This window comes from Crinia signifera, chromosome 1, assembly GCF_055691185.1.
Source record: "Crinia signifera chromosome 1, ASM5569118v1, whole genome shotgun sequence".
Taxonomy (NCBI): domain Eukaryota; kingdom Metazoa; phylum Chordata; class Amphibia; order Anura; family Myobatrachidae; genus Crinia; species Crinia signifera.
Genome location: NC_139217.1, coordinates 3964885 through 3988638, shown reverse-complemented (window position 1 = coordinate 3988638; position 23754 = coordinate 3964885). Strand labels below are relative to the sequence as shown.

Sequence of the window (23754 nt, the reverse complement as noted above, 5' to 3'; positions counted from 1 at the left end):
AGAGAGGAGACTCCTGGTGAACTGACTGGTTGGTAACTTAGACGGGTGTATGAACAGTAGATACACAGGAGCCACCGGTTGGAGGAGCACTATTCACGGGGGTATTTCTTCTTATATACTTCTTTATTGATTTTCAATCACTACTTAGGGACCTTTCCCGTCTTCATCTGCAATATCTTTAATCACCATCCAGTGACACCTCCCCTCTCCACTTGACCATAAGGGACAGCAAGTTATTCGGTGTTTCAATCTAAAGAGCAAGAGTGATGGTCCGGGCTGAAGCGGCTGAGTCATCAGTTGATATCTTTGATATTCTTTGCTAAGGCAATTAATAACAACATTTATTATATCTTCTGATTATATAACTAGAACAATTGGTATCATACCAACACCATTACAGATATCAGAGCAATACTATGATGGACATCAGGACAAGCCAGTAGCATAGCATGTCTCTGAAATGTGTGTTTGTCCATGTGGTATCTTAATGTTATATGTGATATTTTTGTGAAATTTTTTTGATTGACAGTCAACCATGTATTAAACGACTGATCACGAAATGAGGAATACTCTCAATATTTTAGCATAAGAAGCCCATTAAAAGTTACGTTTTAATGTAATAATCATATCTAATCTATACAATAAAGAGTGCGCCCAAAAAGGCACATTTGTCTTTTGGTTTGCTTCTTGCAAACACCTCCCTTTACTCAGTAACTAGATATTCGTAGGCCCCATAGCAAAAGTTTGTAAGGGCCCCCTGTTTAACAACTGATGGTGATAAATGTATGCAAAACATATTAGTTTGACAGCAAAGATGGGCCCCCTTCAGCTCTGGGCCCCATAGCAGCTGCACCCCCTGCACCTATGGTAGTTACGCCCCTGCCGGTGAGTATGGCCAGGGCTGCCGGGAGATACTGCTGGTCTGGGCTGCAGGGAGTTACCGGTGAGTATGGCCAGGGTTGCCGGGAGATACTGCTGGTCTGGGCTGCGGGGAGGTATTGGTGAGTATGGCCAGGGCTGCAGGGAGGTACTGGTGAGTATGGCCAGGGCTGCCGGGAGATACTGCTGGTCTGGGCTGCGGGGAGGTATTGGCGGGTATGTCCAGGGCTGCGGGGAGGTACCGGTGAGTATGGCCAGGGCTGCCGGGAGGTACCGGTGAGTATGGCCAGGGCTGCTGGGAGATACTGCTTGTCTGGGCTGCAGGGAGGTACCGGTGAGTATGGCCAGGGCTGCGAGGAGGTACCGGTGAGTATGGCCAGGGCTGCCGGAAGATACTGCTGGTCTGGGCTGCGGGGAGGTATTGGCGAGTATGTCCAGGGCTGCGGGGAGGTACCAGTGAGTATGGCCAGGGCTGCCGGGAGATACTGCTGGTCTGGGCTGCAGGGAGGTGCCGGTGAGTATGGCCAGGGCTGCGGGGAGGTACCGGTGAGTATGGCCAGGGCTGCTGGGAGATACTGCTTGTCTGGGCTGCAGGGAGGTACCGGTGAGTATGGCCAGGGCTGCGAGGAGGTACCGGTGAGTATGGCCAGGGCTGCCGGGAGATACTGCTGGTCTGGGCTGCAGTGAGGTATTGGTTTAGCTATGTAATAAGCAGCTAGGGGGAGGAGGCTGGTGAGTACAGTCCCCTCAGCACCTCACTCACTATTAGGTGTCTGCAGCTGTACCTGAGCAGGTAAGAACTGAGCGACAGGTGAGCCAGGTAAGCTGCTGTTTACCCTCTGCTATCTGAGAGATCAGACGCAGTTCTAACCTTTCACCCCATGGACAGATGCCAGCTCTCCGTCACTCCCACTGTATCTGTAACATACGTATTACACCGGCCCCATGTTGGCAGACACTTCTCTCACTGCAAGCTGAGGGGGACAGAAAGAGAAGAGGCTGAGTGTAAACCTGCTGAACCTTCTGGTAAGGACCCTGGACAGCTGGATCACTATGGGGTGTATTCACTGACTTCTGCCAGCTGTCACAGGTCACATGATCCCTATTCCGCTGACCCCCTGATCACGCCGTTCCACCTCGCTAGGTGTTTGTAGTTAGGGGGTAATGGCGTTTGCTGAAACAGGCGACCTGCATTATTCGCGAGCCTCGCTGTTTAAGGGAATTCTCGCCGTCCTCTGACAGCGAGGGTTCCCCCAGAACATAGAATAGGGTGAGCATCCGACGCAGGGGTTAAATGGCGAGGGTCGCTTGATTTGGGCGATCCCCGCCATTGAGCCCCCCTTGTCGGCCCCATTGAATACGGCCCTGAGCCTTGGTAAGAGAAAATACTGGCCAACCAGCCCCTAACTGGCAGCTAGGAGCTGATTGGCTGGTACTTTATCTCTCCCCAAGATTTAATACATAGACCCCTATAGTGAGAAATCCAGTTACTAGGGGACACGGGAGTAATGTGTAGCTTATTTTCTGTAGCCAGACCACTGGTCTGCCATAAGAGAGCGAGAGAGAGATAGAGTTGGGGTGATGCTGGTCCCATCCTCGTTCGGCTGTGGGGAGAGGTTGTGGCTACGTGTGGAACCAGTTCTGAACATGTCCCCTGTGCACTCAGTATACAATTATATAAATAACTTACAGGTGATATTTAATTATAAATAATGGAGACGGTATAGCTCATACACTGCAGGTCCCGGAGTGAGGCTGGCAGAGTATTACTCACATTACTCCCTGTGATTACACGTAGCTGGCAGAGTATTACTCCCTGTAATTACACGTAGCTGGCAGAGTATTACTCACATTACTCCCTGTGATTACACGTAGCTGGCAGAGTATTACTCCCTGTAATTACACCTAGCTGGCAGATTATTACTCACATTACTCCCGGTGATTACACGTAGCTGGCAGAGTATTACTCACATTACTCCCTGTGATTACACGTAGCTGGCAGAGTATTACTCACATTACTCCCGGTGATTACACGTAGCTGGCAGAGTATTACTTACATTACTCCCTGTGATTACACGTAGCTGGCAGAGTATTACTCACATTACTCCCTGTGATTACACGTAGCTGGCAGAGTATTACTCACATTACTCCCTGTGATTACACGTAGCTGGCAGAGTATTACTCACATTACTCCCGGTGATTACACGTAGCTGGCAGAGTATTACTCACATTACTTCCGGTGATTCCACGTAGCTGGCAGAGTATTACTCACATTACTCCCGGTAATTACACGTAGCTGGCAGAGTATTACTCACATTACTCCCTGTGATTACACGTAGCTGGCAGAGTATTACTCACATTACTCCCTGTGATTACACGTAGCTGGCAGAGTATTACTCACATTACTCCCTGTGATTACACGTAGCTGGCAGAGTATTACTCACATTACTCCCTGTGATTACACGTAGCTGGCAGAGTATTACTCACATTACTCCCGGTGATTACACGTAGCTGGCAGAGCATTACTCCCTGTGATTACACGTAGCTGGCAGAGTATTACTCGCGTTACTCCCTGTAATTACACGTAGCTGGCAGAGTATTACTCACATTACTCCCTGTGATTACACATAGCTGGTGGAGTATTACTCACATTACTCCCTGTAATTACAAGTAGCTGGCAGAGTATTACTCACATTACTCTCTGTAATTACACGTAGCTGGCAGAGTATTACTCACATTACTCCCTGATGATTACACGTAGCTGTCAGAGTATTACTCACATTTATCCCTGTGATTACACGTAGCTGGCAGAGTATTACTCACATTACTCCCTGTGATTACACGTAGCTGGCAGAGTATTACTCACATTACTCCCGGTGATTACACGTAGCTGGCAGAGCATTACTCACATTACTCCCTGTGATTACACGTAGCTGGCAGAGTATTACTCACATTACTCCCTGTGATTACACGTAGCTGGCAGAGTATTACTCACATTACTCCCGGTGATTACACGTAGCTTTCATGCTAAATACAAGGAATTTTAATCCAGCCAAGATTCCTTTGTATAGTGATTTCATAATACCTTTGTCAGTTTGCCATCAGTATCAGTACCCCACATCCTCACTAGCACCATACCCCACATCATCATTCTGCCACCACTAACACCATACCCCACATCATCATTCTGCCATCACTAACACTGTACCCCACATCTTTACTAGCACCATACCCCACATCATTATTCTGCCACCACTAACACCATACCCCACATCATCATTCTGCCATCACTAACACTGTACCCCACATCTTTACTAGCACCATACCCCACATCATTATTCTGCCACCACTAACACTGTACCCCACATCATCATTCTGCCACCACTAACACTGTACACCACATCATCATTCTGCCACCACTAACACTGTACCCCACATCATCACTGCCATCACTAACACTGTACCCCACATCATCACTGCCATCACTAACAGTGTACCCCACATCATCACTGCCATCACTAACACTGTACCCCACATCCTCCCTGCCATCATTAACACTGTACCCCACATCCTTATTCTGCCATCACTAACACTCTACCCTACATCATCATTCTGCCACCACTAACACTGTACCCCAAATCATTACTGCCATCACTAACACTGTACCCCACATCATCTTTCTGCCGCCAACCACTGTACCCCACATCATCACTACCATCACTAACACTGTACTCCACATCATCATTCTGCCATCACTAACACTGTACCCCACATCATCATTCTGCCATCACTAACACTCTACCCCACATCATTATTCTGCCATCACTAACAATGTTCCCCACGTCATCATTCTGCCATCACTAACACTCTACCCTACATCATCATTCTGCCATCACTAACACTGTACCCCACATCATCACTACCATCACTAACACTGTATTCCACATCATCATTCTGCCACCACTAACACTGTACCCCACATCATCATTTTGCCACCACTAACACTGTACCCCATAGAATCATTCTAACACCACTAACACTGTACTCCACATCATCATTCTGCCACCACTAACACTGTACCCCACATCATTCTGCCATCACTAACACTCTACCCTACATTATCATTCTGCCACCACTAACACTGTACCCCAATCATTACTGCCATCACTAACACTGTACCCCACATCATCATTCTGCCACCAATAACACTGTACCCCACATCATCATTCTGCCGCCAATCACTGTACCCCACATCATCACTACAATCACTAACACTGTACCCCACATCATCACTGCCATCACTAACACTGTACCCCACATCATCACTACCATCACTAACACTATACTCCACATCATCATTCTGCCACCACTAACACTGTACCCCACATCATCATTCTGCCGCCAACCACTGTACCCCACATCATCACTACCATCACTAACACTGTACTCCACATCATCATTCTGCCATCACTAACACTGTACCTCACATCATAGTTCTGCCATCACTAACACTCTACCCCACATCATCATTCTGCCACCATTAACACTGTACCCCACATCATTACTGCCATCACTAACACTGTACCCCACATCATCATTCTGCCATCAATAACACTCTACCCCACCTCATCATTCTGCCACCACTAACACTGTACCCCACATCATCATTCTGCCACCACTAACACTGTACCCCACATAATTACTGCCATCACTAACACTGTACCTCACATCATCGTTCTGCCACCACTAACACTGTACCCCACATCATCATTCTGCCATCACTAACAGTCTACCCTACATCATCATTCTGCCACCACTAACACTGTAACCCACATCATTACTGCCATCACTAACACTGTACCTCACATCATCGTTCTGCCACCACTAACACTGTACCCCACATCATCATGGCCATCACTAAGACTGTACCCCACATCATCATTCTGCCATCGCTAACACTGTACCCCACATCATCATTCTGCCATCACTAACACTCTACCCCACATCATCATTCTAACACCACTAACAGTGTACCCCACATCATCAATCTGCCATCACTAATACTCATCATTCTGTCACCACTAACACTGTACCCCACATCATTACTGCCATCACTAACACTGTTCCCCACATCATCGTTCTGCCACCACTAACACTGTACCCCACATCATCATGGCCTTTACTAACACTGTACCCCACATGATCATCTGCCACCACTAACACTGTACCCCACATCATCATTCTAACACTACTAACACTGTACCCCACTACATCATCCTGCCACTAGTAAAACTGTACCCCACTACATCATTCTGCCACCACTAACACTGTATCACACATCATCATTCTGCCATCAGTAACACTGTACCCACATCATCATTCTAACACCACTAACACTGTACCCCACATCATCAATCTGCCATCACTAACACTGTACCCCACATCATCAATCTGCCATCACTAACACTGTACCCCACATCATCATTCTGCCATCACTAACACTGTACCTCACATCATCATTCTAACACCACTAACACTCTACCCCACATCATCATTCTAACACCACTAACACTCTACCCCACATCATCATTCTGCCGCCAACCACTGTACCCCACATCATCACTACCATCACTAACACTGTACTCCACATCATCATTCTGCCATCACTAACACTGTACCCCACATCATCATTCTGCCATCACTAACACTGTACCCCACATCATCATTCTGCCATCACTAACACTCTACCCCACATCATCATTCTGCCATCACTAACACTGTACCCCACATCATCATTCTTCCACCACTAACACTGTACCCCATAGAATCATTCTAACACCACTAACACTGTACTCCACATCATCTTTCTGCCACCACTAACACTGTACCCCACATCATCATTCTGCCATCACTAACACTCTACCCTACATCATCATTCTGCCACCACTAACACTGTACCCCACATCATCATTCTGCCGCCAACCACTGTACCCCACATCATCACTACCATCACTAACACTGTACTCCACATCAACATTCTGCCACCAATAACACTGTACCCCACATCATCATTCTGCTGCCAACCACTGTACCCCACATCATCACTACCATCACTAACACTGTACTCCACATCATCATTCTGCCATCAGTAACACTGTACCTCACATCATCACTGCCATCACTAACACTCTACCCCACATCATAATTCTGCCACCACTAACACTGTACCCCACATCATTACTGCCATCACTAACACTGTACCCCACATCATCATTCTGCCACCAATAACACTGTACCCCACATCATCATTCTGCCGCCAACAACTGTACCCCACATCATCACTACCATCACTAACACTTTACTCCACATCATCATTCTGCCATCAGTAACACTGTACCTCACATCATCACTGCCATCACTAACACTCTACCCCACATCATCATTCTGCCACCACTAACACTGTACCCCACATCATTACTGCCATCACAAACACTGTACCCCACATCATCATTCTGCCATCACTAACACTCTACCCTACATCATCATTCTGCCACCACTAACACTGTACCCCACATCATTACTGCCATCACTAACACTGTACCTCACATCATCGTTCTGCCACCACTAACACTGTACCCCACATCATCATGGTCATCACTAAGACTGTACCCCACATCATCATTCTGCCACCACTAACACTGTACCCCACATCATCATGGCCCTCACTAACACTGTACTCCACATCATCATTCTGCCATCACTAACACTGTACCCCACATCATCATTCTGCCATCACTAACACTCTACCCCACATCATCATTCTGCCATCACTAACACTGTACCCCACATCATCGTTCTGCCATCACTAACACTCTACCCCACATCATCATTCTGCCATCACTAACACTCTATCCCACATCACCATTCTGCCATCACTAACACTCTACCCTACATCATCATTCTGCCATCACTAACACTCTACCCCACATCATCATTCTGCCATCACTAACACTGTACCCCACATCATCACTACCATCACTAACACTGTATTCCACATCATCATTCTGCCACCACTAACACTGTACCCCACATCATCATTCTGCCACCACTAACACTGTACCCCATAGAATCATTCTAACACCACTAACACTGTACTCCACATCATCATTCTGCCACCACTAACACTGTACCCCACATCATCATTCTGCCATCACTAACACTCTACCCTACATTATCATTCTGCCACCACTAACACTGTACCCCATAGAATCATTCTAACACCACTAACACTGTACTCCACATCATCATTCTGCCATCACTAACACTGTACCCCACATCATCATTCTGCCATCACTAACACTCTACCCCACATCATCATTCTGCCACCACTAACACTGTACCCCACATCATTACTGCCATCACTAACACTGTACCCCACATCATCATTCTGCCATCACTAACACTCTACCCCACCTCATCATTCTGCCACCACTAACACTGTACCCCACATCATCATTCTGCCACCACTAACACTGTACCCCACATAATTACTGCCATCACTAACACTGTACCTCACATCATCGTTCTGCCACCACTAACACTGTACCCCACATCATCATTCTGCCATCACTAACAGTCTACCCTACATCATCATTCTGCCACCACTAACACTGTAACCCACATTTACTGCCATCACTAACACTGTACCTCACATCATCGTTCTGCCACCACTAACACTGTACCCCACATCATCATGGCCATCACTAAGACTGTACCCCACATCATCATTCTGCCATCGCTAACACTGTACCCCACATCATCATTCTGCCATCACTAACACTCTACCCCACATCATCATTCTAACACCACTAACACTGTACCCCACATCATCAATCTGCCATCACTAATACTCATCATTCTGTCACCACTAACACTGTACCCCACATCATTACTGCCATCACTAACACTGTTCCCCACATCATCGTTCTGCCACCACTAACACTCTACCCCACATCATCATGGCCATCACTAACACTGTACCCCACATGATCATCTGCCACCACTAACACTGTACCCCACATCATCATTCTAACACTACTAACACTGTACCCCACTACATCATCCTGCCACTAGTAACACTGTACCACACTACATCATTCTGCCACCACTAACACTGTACCCACATCATCATTCTAACACCACTAACACTGTACCCCACATCATCAATCTGCCATCACTAACACTGTACCCCACATCATCAATCTGCCATCACTAACACTGTACCCCACATCATCATTCTGCCATCACTAACACTGTACCTCACATCATCATTCTAACACCACTAACACTCTACCCCACATCATCATTCTAACACCACTAACACTGTACTCCACATCATAATTCTGCCATCACTAACACTGTACCCCACATCATCATTCTGCCATCACTAACACTCTACCCCACATCATCATTCTGCCATCACTAACACTGTACCCCACATCATCATTCTGCCATCACTAACACTCTACCCCACATCATCATTCTGCCATCACTAACACTGTACCCCACATCATCATTCTTCCACCACTAACACTGTACCCCATAGAATCATTTTAACACCACTAACACTGTACTCCACATCATCTTTCTGCCACCACTAACACTGTACCCCACATCATCATTCTGCCATCACTAACACTCTACTCTACATCATCATTCTGCCACCCCTAACACTGTACCCCACATCATCATTCTGCCGCCAACCACTGTACCCCACATCATCACTACCATCACTAACACTGTACTCCACATCAACATTCTGCCACCAATAACACTGTACCCCACATCATCATTCTGCTGCCAACCACTGTACCCCACATCATCACTACCATCACTAACACTGTACTCCACATCATCATTCTGCCATCAGTAACACTGTACCTCACATCATCACTGCCATCACTAACACTCTACCCCACATCATCATTCTGCCACCACTAACACTGTACCCCACATCATTACTGCCATCACTAACACTGTACCCCACGTCATCATTCTGCCATAACTAACACTCTACCCTACATCATCATTCTGCCACCACTAACACTGTACCCCACATCATTACTGCCATCACTAACACTGTACCCCACATCATCATTCTGCCATCACTAACACTGTACCCCACATCATCATTCTGCCATCACTAACACTCTACCCCACATCATCATTCTGCCATCACTAACACTCTACCCCACATCATCATTCTGCCATCACTAACACTCTACCCCACATCATCATTCTGCCATCACTAACCCTCTACCCTACATCATCATTCTGCCATCACTAACACTGTACCCCACATCATCATTCTGCCATCACTTACACTGTACCCCACATCATCACTACCATCACTAACACTGTATTCCACATCATCATTCTGCCACCACTAACACTGTACCCCACATCATTACTGCCATCACTAACACTGTACCCCACATCATCAATCTGCCATCACTAACACTCTACCCTACATCATCACTCTGCCACCACTAACACTGTACCCCACATCATTACTGCCATCACTAACACTGTACCTCACATCATCGTTCTGCCATCACTAACACTCTACCCTACATCATCATTCTGCCACCACTAACACTGTACCCCACATCATTACTGCCATCACTAACACTGTACCTCACATCATCGTTCTGCCACCACTAACACTGTACCCCACATCATCATTCTTCCGCCAACCACTGTACCCCACATCATCACTACCATCACTAACACTGTACTCCACATCATCATTCTGCCATCACTAACACTGTACCCCACATCATCATTCTGCCATCACTAACACTGAACCCCACATGATCATTCTGCCACCACTAACACTGTACTCCACATCATCATTCTAACACCACTATCACTGTACCCCACATCATCAATCTGCCATCACTAACACTGTACCCCACATCATCATTCTGCCATCACTAACACTGTACCCCACATCATCATTCTAACTCCACTAACAGTGTACCCCACATCATCATTCTGCCACCACTAACACTGTACCCCACATCATCAATCTGCCATCACTAACAGTGTACTCCACATCATCATTCTGCCACCACTAACACTGTACCCCACATCATCAATCTGCCATCACTAACACTCTACCCCACATCATCATTCTGCCACCACTAACAGTGTACCTCACATCATCATTCCACCACCACTAACAGTGTACCCCACATCATCAATCTGCCATCACTAACACTCTACCCCACATCATCAGTCTGCCACCACTAACACTGTACCCCACATCATCATTCTGCCATCACTAACACTGTACCTCACATCATCAATCTGCCACCACTAACACTGTACCCCACATCATCATTCTGCCATCACTAACACTGAACCCCACTTCCTCATTCTGCCACCACCAACACTGTACCTCACATCATCATTCTGCCATCACTAACACTGTACCCCACATCATCATTCTGCCACCACTAACACTGTACCCCACATCATCAATCTGGCATCACTAACACTGTACCCCACATCATCATTCTGCCATCACTAACACTGTACCCCACATCATCAATCTGCCATCACTAACACTGTACCCCACATCATCATTCTGCCGCCAACCACTTTACCCCACATCATCACTACCATCACTAACACTGTACTCCACATCATCATTCTACCACCACTAACACTGTACCCCACATCATTATTCTGCCATCACTAACACTGTACCCCACATCATCATTCTGCCACCACTAACACTGTACCCCACCTCATCATTCTAACACCACTAACACTGTACGACACATCATCATTCTAGCACCACTAACACTGTACCCCACATAATCATTCTAACACCACTAACACTCTACCCCACATCATCAATCTGCCATCACTAACACTTTACCCCACATCATCATTCTACCACCACTAACAGTGTACCCCAAATCATCATTCTGCCACCACTAACAGTGCACCCCACATCATCATTCTACCACCACTAACAGTGTACCCCACATCATCATTCTGCCACCACTAACAGTGTACCCCACATCATCATTCTACCACCACTAACAGTGTACCCCACATCATCATTCTGCCACCACTAACACTGTACCCCACATCATCATTCTACCACCACTAACAGTGTACCCCACATCATCATTCTGCCACCACTAACACTGTACCCCACATCATCATTCTGCCACCACTAACACTGTACCCCACATCATCATTCTAACACCACTAACACTCTACCTCACATCATCATTCTGCCATCACTAACACTGTACCTCACATCATCATTCTGCCACCACTAACACTGTACCCCACATAATCATTCTGCCATCACTAACACTGTACCCCACATCATCATTTTGCCATTATGAACACTGTGATCCGATGGACTTGCAATGCATTACCCATAGGATGCCTATAGTTGTATTTCTGCCGAGAGTCCCATACCATGTACGGTATCTGTGTCTCTACCACAAGTGTGCAATCCTGGGTTCCTAAACCGTTGAAGCTGACAATTACCCTCTTACTAATGTTCAATCCTTACTGATGTAAGAATTCCAGAACTGCCATACTAAGGACTAATGTGATCCTTTACCTCCTCTCCATCCGGAGCCTGTCTGCTGGCTAAGCTATGCAAAGATCCTCTTCTATACTAGGTGATAAACTTACTATAGCTTCTAAACGTGAACAGTGGGGATGTTGTCTATATCATCCAATCAGATTCTAGCTAAGATTGCATCCAGGGAAATTAAATAATAGAATCTGATTGGTTGCTATGGTCAATATCCCCATCTTAGGAATCTTTAGTAAATGTACCCCTAGTACTCTTTGCATGAAGTAGCTTATAGTCTACAGCAGCTAATGCCATCTGGAGATAGTGTTAGCTACAGGGATGAGCTCAGGGGATAACCCAGAAATGTTTTGATAAATATCCCCCGTACTGTAACTTCTGATTTGCCCACGTTGCTCATAGTTGGAGCATTACTTCCATTATCTATTCTTAATTGAATTATGTTGCTTACACCAACAACTGCTGTAACCGGTGAGTTTGTGAAATGAGATCAGGACACTGAACATGTGAAACGAACGTTTGCCTTATTTCTGTGCCACTAGCATGAAACACACAGGGAATGTTGCTTACACCAATAACAGCTGTAACCAGTGAGTTTGTGAAATGAGATTAGGACACTGAACATGTGAAACGTACGTTTACATTATCTCTGTGCCACTAGCATGAAGCACACAGGGAATGTTGATATTATTCCATTTTTTGCAGAGTGGTATCATGTCTGATTATTTAATCCAACAATACATGGACTCCGACTACGTCGCTGCCAGGGAACTGTTTGCTCGTGGAACGGAGGAGCACAGTACGAAATTTTTTCTCCATGTGTTGGGGCTGAAACGTGTCTGGATTTTGCTGGTGGCTGTGTCCATTCTTGCGTTGCACTTTGTGTCCATTACTATGTCCATCCTCACAGTGGCCATGACCATAGTATGTGTTTGGCTTGGAGCACGGTTTATGTACACATCCTATGTTCGTTTCGTACTCTCTGATGATTTGTTGGACATCAGGAAATATTACCTGCAACGGGAGGGTTACTGTTTTTGGGTGGCCAAGCAGGATGGTGAGGTTGTGGGGACGGTGGCTGCTCTTCCATCATCTTATCCCGGTGGAGAAAGACACTTGGAGCTCAGACGACTTTCAGTGTCCGAAAGACACAGAGGTAAAGGGATTGCCACAAGGCTGTGCAGGACGCTGATTGAATTTGCCTGGAAGAGCGGCTTTGAGGCGGTTGTCCTGAACACCACGTTTGCACAGTATGAGGCCTGGACTCTGTATGAGAAGATGGGCTTCAGACATACACACACATACTATCCACCAGGCATCTTGGAGAAACTGCTTGATTTCAGAATCCTGGCCTATAGATATTATATTCCAACACTATAATGACCTTGTATTGTGGCCCTTATTCAGATCTGATCGCAGTACAAATTTGTTTAGAAAATGGGCAAAACCATGTGCACTGCAGGTGTGGCAGATGTAACATGTGCAGAGAGAGTTAGATTTGTGGAGAGTTATTTTGTTTCTGTGCAGGGTTAATACTGGCTGGTATTCAACCAGAGATATTACTCTGTGATTCTTTATAAAACAATGCAGTGATTACCCTAGAAAGGGACTTACAGTAATAAAAATACTTCCTCAATTGACCCTGGAAGACTTCTCTGTCACTGGGGTTAAATTTTGCTTTTAGGGCCTAGCAAGGACACATCCACTGTGCTATGGTTAATGTTCTTACTTGGCTAAAAATATGCTGAGCTTTAGGATATGATCCCAGAGAACACAATAGGTAATGTAGTGGCAGGGGCCTATGCTCAATTGGTGTGGCTAGCCACCAGAGGGAGTATGGATAGCCACCACAGAGGGCCATGGTCATCCACTAGGGAGGACAAGCAAAAAGCAGGAGGGACATGGGTGTGTCAGTTCCACCCAATTTGATTGGCTAGAGGGCAAACTTTGTGTGGTTTCAAAAGCAAGCACCACACTCCAACCCTACCTGAAAAAGTCCCCAGAAACCCAGCACATTCCACTGCTCACCAGCACATCCTGCACATTCCACTGCTCACTAGCACATTACGCACATTCCACTGCTCACCAGCACATTACGCACATTCCACTGCTCACCAGCACATCCTGCACATTCCACTGCTCACCAGCACATCCTGCACATTCCACTGCTCACAAGCACATCCTGCACATTCCACTGCTCACCAGCACATCCTGCACATTCCATTGCTCACCAGCACATTACGCACATTCCACTGCTCACCAGCACATCACGCATATTCCACTGCTCACCAGCACATCCTGCACATTCCACTGCTCACCAGCACATTACGCACATTCTACTGCTCACCAGCACATTACGCACATTCCACTGCTCACCAGCACATCCTGCACATTCCACTGCTCACCAGCATATCCTGCACATTCCACTGCTCACCAGCACATCCTGCACATTCCACTGCTCACCAGCACATCCTGCACATTCCACTGCTCACCAGCACATCCTACACATTCCACTGCTCACAAGCACATCCTGCACATTCCACTGCTCACCAGCACATCCTGCACATTCCACTGCTCACAAGCACATCCTGCACATTCCACTGCTCACCAGCACATCCTGCACATTCCACTGCTCACCAGCACATCCTGCACATTCCTCTGCTCACCAGCACATCCTGCACATTCCACTGCTCACCAGCACATTACGCACATTCCCCTGCTCACCAGCACATTACGCACATTCCACTGCTCACCAGCACATCACGCACATTCCTCTGCTCACCAGCACATTACGCACATTCCCCTGATCACCAGCACAACAAGCACATTCCCCTGCTCACCAGCACATCACGCACATTCCTCTGCTCACCAGCACATAACGCACATTCCCCAAATCATCAGCACATCACACACATTCCCATGCTCACCAACACATCACACACATTCCCCTGCTCACCAGCACATCCTGCACATTCCACTGCTCACAAGCACATAACGCACATTCCCCAAATCATCAGCACATCACACACATTCCCATGCTCACCAACACATCACACACATTTCACTGCTCACAAGCACATAACGCACATTCCTCTAATCACCAGCACATTCTGCACATTCCCCTGCTCACCAGCACATCCTGCACATTCTACTGCTCACCAGCACATCACGAACATTCCCCTGCTCACCAGCACATCACGCACATTCCCCTGCTCACCAACACATAACGCACTTTCCCCGGATCAAAAGTACATCACACACATTCCCCTGATCACCAGCACAACAAGCACATTCGCCTGCTCACCAGCACATCACACACGTTCCCCTGATCACCAGCACAACAAGCACATTCCCCTGCTCACCAGCACATCACGCATATTCCCCTGCTCACCAGCACATTACGCACATTCCACTGCTCACCAGCACATCACGCACATTCCTCTGCTCACCAGCACATTACGCACATTCCCCTGATCACCAGCACAACAAGCACATTCCCCTGCTCACCAGCACATCACGCACATTCCTCTGCTCACCAGCACATCCTGCACATTCCACTGCTCACAAGCACATAACGCACATTCCCCTACTCACCAGCACATTCTGCACATTCCACTGTTTACCAGCACATCCTGCACATTCTACTCCTCACCAGCACATCCTGCACATTCCTCTGTTCACCAGCACATCACGCACATTCCCCTGCTCACCAGCACATCACGCACATTCCCCTGCTCACCAGCACATCACGCACATAACCCTGCTCACCAGCACATCACGCACATAACCCTGCTCACCAGCACATCACGCACATCCCCCTGCTTACCAGCACATCACACACATTCCCCTGCTCACCAGCACATCACGCACATTCCCCGGATCACCAGCACATCACGCACATTCCCCAAATCATCAGCACATCACACACATTCCCATGCTCACCAGCACATCCTGCACATTCCCCTGCTCACCAGCACATCACACACATTCCCCTGCTCACCAGCACATCACGCACATTCCCCTGCTCACCAGCACATCACGCACATTTCCCATATCACCAGCACATCACACACATTCCCCAGCTCACAAGCACATCACACACATTCCCCTGCTCACCAGCACATCACACACATTCCCCTGCTCACCAGCACATCACACACATTCCTCATATCACCAGCACATCACACACATTCCCCTGCTCACCAGTACATCACGCACATTCCCCTGCTCACCAGCACATCACGCACATTCCCCATATCACCAGCACATCACACACATTCCCCAGCTCACAAGCACATCACACACATTCCCCTGCTCACCAACACATAACACACATTCCCCTATGCACCAGCATGTCACACGCATTCCCAACCTCGCCGGTCTGTCACACGCATTTTTCTGAGTGGGATTTCTATGACGCGCCAATGTATCACAAAGCAAAACGAGGTTGCTTTTACCATCTTAAGGTTGGTTTAATATGGGCGTTTTTACTCAGAAACCTGCACTTCCAGGTTCTCTTGCCCATTAACTCCCATACGCTGATCTTTCGTTTTTTTAAAACCAAAGTACCCTTAGAGGTCCGTGACTCACAGAAAAGACCACAGAGTGGATTCAAATGTATGTTATCGCTATTATATTATAAGCATTATGGTAACTTAAAGGTAAGTACTTGTCAGTGTACCCACTAAAATTTTTATCCCACCTTCACAGTATTACAATGAGGAGGCATCAGTTCTTAACCCAAGCCCAGCTGTGTCCAGTTGGGAGATTTGTGAAATTCATCAACAAAGCAGGATGTACCTGTTGGGCCCGTATATGTTGGGGCGGGGGGGTAGCATAATACTCACATGTTAATTATAAAGTCCTAATTCCTGCAGAGAGACAATCGTATGGCAGCAGGCATCTGAGCGGGGTGCACCTGGCACAAATGGAATAAGGACATTACTGTGGACCCATGTAACCAGCCCTGACCTTGTACTTACTGTACATATAGTATATTTCCATGGTTGTTGTATCAATTCCATAAAATAACTTAGAGTAAGAAGAGAATAACAGATTGACCTTTTCTTACCTACAGGACAAGATGTCATGGAACATCAGATTGTACAAGGACTCTGACTATGAGGCGGTGCGAGAGATCTTTGCTTGTGGCATTGAAGAACACATTGGCACAGCCTTCCGTCATGCACTTAGTCTGCCCCATATCTGGGCACTTCACCTCCTCACGTTCCTGGTTCTGCTCTACACCACAGGGTCACTTACTGGTGCCGTTGTAGCAGTGGCTGGGGTGGTAGCTATGCTATGGCTTCTCTGTAGACACTTCTACTCTAGTTATGTCCAGCACAGTCTGCGGGGTGACATGTTGGACATCCGCAAGTTCTACCTTCAGCAAGACGGTTACTGCTTCTGGGTGGCAGAATCAGCTGGGGAGGTGGTTGGGATGGTGGCCGCTGTCCCACCCCATCACCCTGGTGGAGACAGACAAGTTGAGCTTAAGAGACTGTCGGTTCCAAAGAGACACAGAGGAAAAGGAATTGCTAAAGCCTTGTGCCGGACAGTCATTGACTTTACCAAGAGGAGAGACTGTGACGCGGTGATTCTGGAAACCTCATTGTTTCAGTCTGATGCTTGTCAGCTGTACGAGAAGGTGGGCTTCAGGGGAACCCGGAACTTTCTGCCCCCACATCCTATAGCAAAACTCATTGATATCAGAATATTGTTCTACCAATATGACATTCCAAAGAATCTGTGATCAGACAAAAATAAACTTTCTATTGTATTGCATAAATATAAAGCGGGGAGTGTACAAATACAAACAATAAAGCCTAAATACTAAATCCCAACATCAATTATCTGCTAGGTGTATCTATGTCTGTAAGGTACAGCTGGGGTGTAGGTATCAATGGAAGGCACAGCTGGGGAGTAGCTATCATTGTGAGGTACTGCTGGGGTGTAGCTGCCAGTATTATGCACAGCTGTGGTGTATATATCAGTGTGAGGCACAGCTGGTGTGTAGGTATCAGTGTAAGGTAAAGCTGGGGTGTAGCTATCTGTGTGAGGCACAGCTTTGGTACAGCTATCGGTGTGAGACACAACAGGGGTGTATCTATTAGTTTGAAGCACAGCAGGGATGTAGTTATCTGTTATGACTCTGGGGAGTACCCATGTACAAATACTGTATGGAATGAAACTGACCACAGCACCAAACCTGACTCTGTTAATACCCCAGAGGCTATAGGATCCTGCAGTACTAAGGCTTCACCTATAATAGCAACGTTTGTGGGGCCAAATTAGGTCCAGCCCCAGTCCAGTGCCATCAGGTCTTATGGTGAACAAGGTGTCTAGTACCTCTAAAGTGGACAAGAGAAAAAAACAACTAAAACCCAGTAAACAAACAGACAGTGGCACAATTGTTCCCAATGGTTAATTTGAAGAATGACCCCAAACAGGCCCTAGAGGCCTAGTCAGGAGGTAAAAGCTCAAAACTAATGACGTCCACCCTGCATGTATAGGAGATAACAACATGCACACAAGCAGTGTTAATGAATGCTACAATGCATGAAGATGTTGAACAAAAGTAACTCACAAGTATAATGCTGGTAAGTGCAACAATGCACGAAGATGTTACACAAAATGATTAACAAGTACAAAGACATGGTGTCTTAGAAGACTCATGGCCTGGAAGAGAGACAATATAACTCTCAACAGAATCTCTCACAGAATGGTAGTAAGGCACAATGATGGAAAGGGAGAGCATTTATCTCAACCTCCTGGGTACCGCAGGGCCAGGCAGAGGACACAGGACTGGTACTGGACCAGCGGCAGACAGCAAATCCAACAGTAAACTAATGCTTGCCACACATCAGACCAACATCAGACCAACATCAGAAATGTGCTCACAAACCTAGGAAAATGGAAAAAAACATTCAGTAAAATTTTTAACTCAAACAGGTTCAACTACAGTACGTCTGAGTGACAGTTTTTGTCCTTTTCCAGATTTTGGGAGCAAATTTCTATTTCTATTGATAAGGCAGCATCAATGGATATATTCACGTTGCCTCAGTCCGAGGAGGAGGCGATTAAGTTTTTTCAGGATCGTTGACTTCTCCCAGTTGAGCAGAATTGCGCAAACGGCCACACGATGCGCCTTGCAGTAAATGAGGCGATGTGGCGGTGCCACGTGAAGGCGTGCCGACTTAAGGTCAGCTTGCGAGTGGCGCAATGATTCCCTGGCTGCCGCTTACTGTTTCTCACATTGCTACGGTTCCTATATTAGTGGGCACAGGAGATGACGTCTGTGGAGTATTGTGCGCAGCAGCTCCACATCTCCAAGAAGACCACAGTGCTGTACAGCCGCTGGGTCAGGGAGGTGTGTGCCCTAGATGTCATGGCGCAGCCACAGCACCGCATCGGTGGGCCAGGGATAATCATGGAATGCGATGAGACATTGTTTGTGAAAAGAAAAAATTATGCCGGAAGAATCTTACCACAACAGTGAATCTTTGGCGGTATATGCCGGGAAAATGGACAATGTTTCTTGGAAAAGGTGGCCACCCGGGATGCGGCCACATTGATGAGCTGCAGCATGCAGAATGTAGAGGCAGGCACAAATGTGTACACCGACTGCTGGAGGGCATATAGCTCTCGACAATTACAACAGGCTGGCTACCACCATTTCACTGTAAATCACAGACATAACTTCACTGATCCAGCAACAGGTGTTCACACAAACTGTGGAGAGATTGTGGGGCCAATGCACATGGCGCAACAAGCGCCAAAGAGGAACAGCCAGGCATGGGAGCGGAGGATCCTTTCAAAAGGATTCTGGAAGCACTTCAACTGCTCCCAAAGGACGATTAGCTGTGTGTGAAAGTGTCCATTAATATTGTCTTTTTAATAGTAAATGTTTTCTTGATGTTATCTTTTCTTGTTCTAATCAATGATCAATCATTCTTGTAATCGATGTAATTAATTATTTATAATTATTTAATGAGATTTTTTAAGTAAATATAAGTTTAACGTTCACCATGTCGTTATTACTTTGTTAGATATATGATAATGCAGGTGTGAAAGTGTTCCTAAAACACCTCCACTATCCACGCCACCCCGAAGCGTGGTGAGTGGTGGCGGAATGCGTCCTCCGACCTTTTCATACCCCCACTATCCACGTCAGCGTGGAGTTGATTTTATATAATGGGGTTTGCGCAGCGAGCCACCGAGCCCAAAGCGTGGCAAGCGCAGTGAGCCCCGCGAGGGGATGCAGAATACATGTAAAGTAATCCGCGTCCCCTCGCGGGGCTTGCTGCGCTCGCCACGCTTCGGGCTCGGTGGCTCGCTGCACTCGTCACTATGAAAAATCAACTCCACGCCAATGTGGATAGTGGGGGTATGAAAAGGTCAAAGGATGAGTTACGCCGCCCCTCGTGGGGCTCGCTGCGCTCGCCACGCTTCAGGGTGGTGTTGATACTGGGGTTGACACTAAACAATGGCGTAGGTGCAGGTAAGCACCCATCACATCTCATACTATGCACATATCACATCTCATACCATCACATCTAATAGTAAGCACCCATCACATCTCGTGGAATGGGTGCTTGTACAATGAAATATCGCATCGCATTTCCTGCCGTGCGATCCTAAGCAATATTTTATTGTATAAGCACTCCTGTGCAGTTAACATGGACATCGCATCGCACGCATCGCACAGCACTATAGACGGTATGCGATGCGATGCGATGCGATTTCACTACGCAGAATACCACACTAAGCTATTTGCTTAGTGGGTGCCGTGCTAGGAAACAAGTACCGCCCAGTCCTCTCAAAACCCCAGCACACATCATCTGTAAGGGTGAACATGTCAACAACTATCCCTTTCCTGAAACTCTCCCTCACTGTCTACCCCTCATAACCACCAAGAAATGCGGCCCTTACTCCCATTCCTTATGTACACAGTGGCAAACGCAGGATTTTCAGAAGGGGGTTTCCAGAGGGGCGGAGCAAAGCACGGAGATGGACACTTAGGTGACCCAGTATATGCCGGGTCAGTTAAAGTATTATAGATAGACCAAATGTATATAAATAATATATATATATATATACATATATACGTACGTACATATATATACATATATATATATATATATATACATACATATATATATATATATATATACATACATGGGCGTCAACAGCAGTGTAGACCCCTGGGCATAGCAATATATTGGGGTCCCTACTAGGGATGCCAATCCCGGGGCATTTTTTCAATCCCGGGATCCGGGATTGAAAAATGCTCAATCCCGGGATCCCGGGATTGGCATCCTTAGTTTGCTGGCATGTGCCCGGTACCCACCCCCACACCGGCCGACCCGCAGATTTACTTACATTGGCAGGCGGGCAGCCGGGAGTGGTGTGGGTTCTGAGGTGCATGCACGGTGCCGTTGGGCTCGTGCACCTCCTCATATTAGCACTGCAGCCGGGAGGAAGGCGCGGGCAGGCCGGCGTCGGTGAAGGGGCGGGCTGGCCGGCGCAGGAGAAGAGGTGGGGGCGGGCGGCCAGGAGGAGTGACACTGACAGCAGTGTGGGGCTGTGGGCGGTGTGCGTGGCCTGCACAGCGTGACCATCACGCTGCGCAGGCCGCACGCAGGGGTCTGGGACAGTCGGGCAGCGTCTGAGCAAGTGTTCAGACGCTGCCCGGTATTAGACTGCGCATGCGCAGTCTAATAACGAAATCCTGGGATTGGATACTCCAATCCCGGGATTGAAATCCCGGACTTTTTAGGGCCAAATCCCGGGATCCCGCCGATCCCGGGATTGGCCACCCTAGTCCCTACCGATCCTCCAGCGGTAGGGGAAGCTTTGATGTCCCGGGGTGGTAGGGGGTATTATATCAACCGCTCAGCATGTAGGCCCTGGATCAGTAATTTCGACTAATTACCCCTTTACTGCACACATGGTGGGAGATGGGGTGGGAGAAGGGGGCATTGGGCTGAATGAAGGGGCCCTGATACATAACTTCCAGGGTGGTAGATCATGTTTAATATGCAGAGGAGGGGTGTATAGTGGAGTGGGCTTATTATTCAGAATTTTCTGGTGGGAGGACAGCTTACTTGACTGTAGATATCTCCAGTTCCTGGAAATAGATTTCTTAGATTTTGATGGAATGAAAAACTAGAGAATCCCACCTACCAAATGATATTGGGGACTAGGGGATCAGATTTCAGGAGGCAGAGCAATCCACCAACGAGGATATAAAACTACATACCAGGTGTGTGGAGCTGGAGCAGTAACCAGCTGCTGGAAGGCTGATATCTCTGGTTTTGGGAACAGTAGAGACAAGCTACTAGTGTCCATCAAAGCGGAGAGTCCCAGCTTTTGGAATATACCCTCAGAAAAACTCTGTCAGACAGAACCTGAACTATCTGACTGGGAACAGCAATTAACAGACTTGGATGGGGACCACTGTTTTGAAGTCAGATATCTCCGGTTCCCAAGGGCCGATTTTTTAAATTCTTATATTCATGGAGAAAGGGGACCCTCAGCTTTCAGCCTAGGGCCCTTAGACTCCTGGGGGGGTTTCTGGGTACTCAGAAACCCCCCCTGCGTGCGCTACTGGTACAGGACGCGCAAAAGTTTAGCTCACATACGCTGACGCTTGTGCGCAATTGAAGCAAAGCTACCACCTGAAGAAATGGAAACCGAAAGGAGAAAAAACAGCAGGCTCACCAGCATGTGAAGGCCGCAGAACCTCCACCTCAAATAGACACTGACAATACCGGAAAACTGTGACATCGGGGGATGCCACCACCATAGACCGTCATGATCCAATCGTTCCCTGTTCGCAAATTACCCTCCAAGATGCAGATCCAGAAGGCCTCGGAGCCACCCACTCTATCATCACCATTGGAAGAAATCACTGTGGAAGCCAACTGAAATCCAGCGCCAGCAGAAGGACGTCCAGCTACAATCTCGGAAGAAACACAACAAGTGACAACACTTAAAGCAACAGCTGTCCATCTTCACTAGCATGTGCACGAATTGCAGCCGGCAACTGGTCCACACTGCTCGCATGGCGGCTCCCGTCACTTCCGGGTTCGGCTTTTGGGCGTGCGCCCGGAGTGCGGGTCCTATTGCGAGGAGGAGACTTAGATGTCAGTGGTGCTGGTCTGTGAAGCTGTGTCCAACCCGGAAGTTACGGGTGCCACCGTGCGAACAGTGTGGACCAGCGGCCGGCTGCACTTCGTGCACAC

At 47.4% G+C, this 23754-nt stretch overlaps 2 protein-coding genes across 3 annotated transcripts; both read left to right on the top strand.

The window, feature by feature from the left end:
* The first annotated feature begins 1651 nt into the window (after positions 1-1651).
* Positions 1652-20306, top strand: LOC146025262 (N-acetyltransferase 8-like). Of its 2 annotated transcripts, none has more exons than XM_083155512.1 (2): positions 1652-1699; positions 17586-20306. In XM_083155512.1, the coding sequence occupies exon 2, from the start codon at positions 17592-17594 to the stop codon at positions 18258-18260; it is 669 nt and encodes a 222-aa protein (XP_083011638.1). In that variant the 5' UTR covers positions 1652-1699; positions 17586-17591; the 3' UTR covers positions 18261-20306. The 2 variants fall into 2 exon arrangements, with proteins under 2 accessions (XP_083011638.1, XP_083011637.1); XM_083155511.1 differs by lacking the exon at positions 1652-1699 and adding an exon at positions 1882-1905.
* Positions 13105-14054, top strand: LOC146025245 (N-acetyltransferase 8B-like). The gene has a single exon (XM_083155510.1). It carries the CDS (start codon positions 13187-13189, stop codon positions 13886-13888), a length of 702 nt encoding a protein of 233 aa, XP_083011636.1. The 5' UTR covers positions 13105-13186; the 3' UTR covers positions 13889-14054.
* Positions 20307-23754: the final 3448 nt, after the last annotated feature.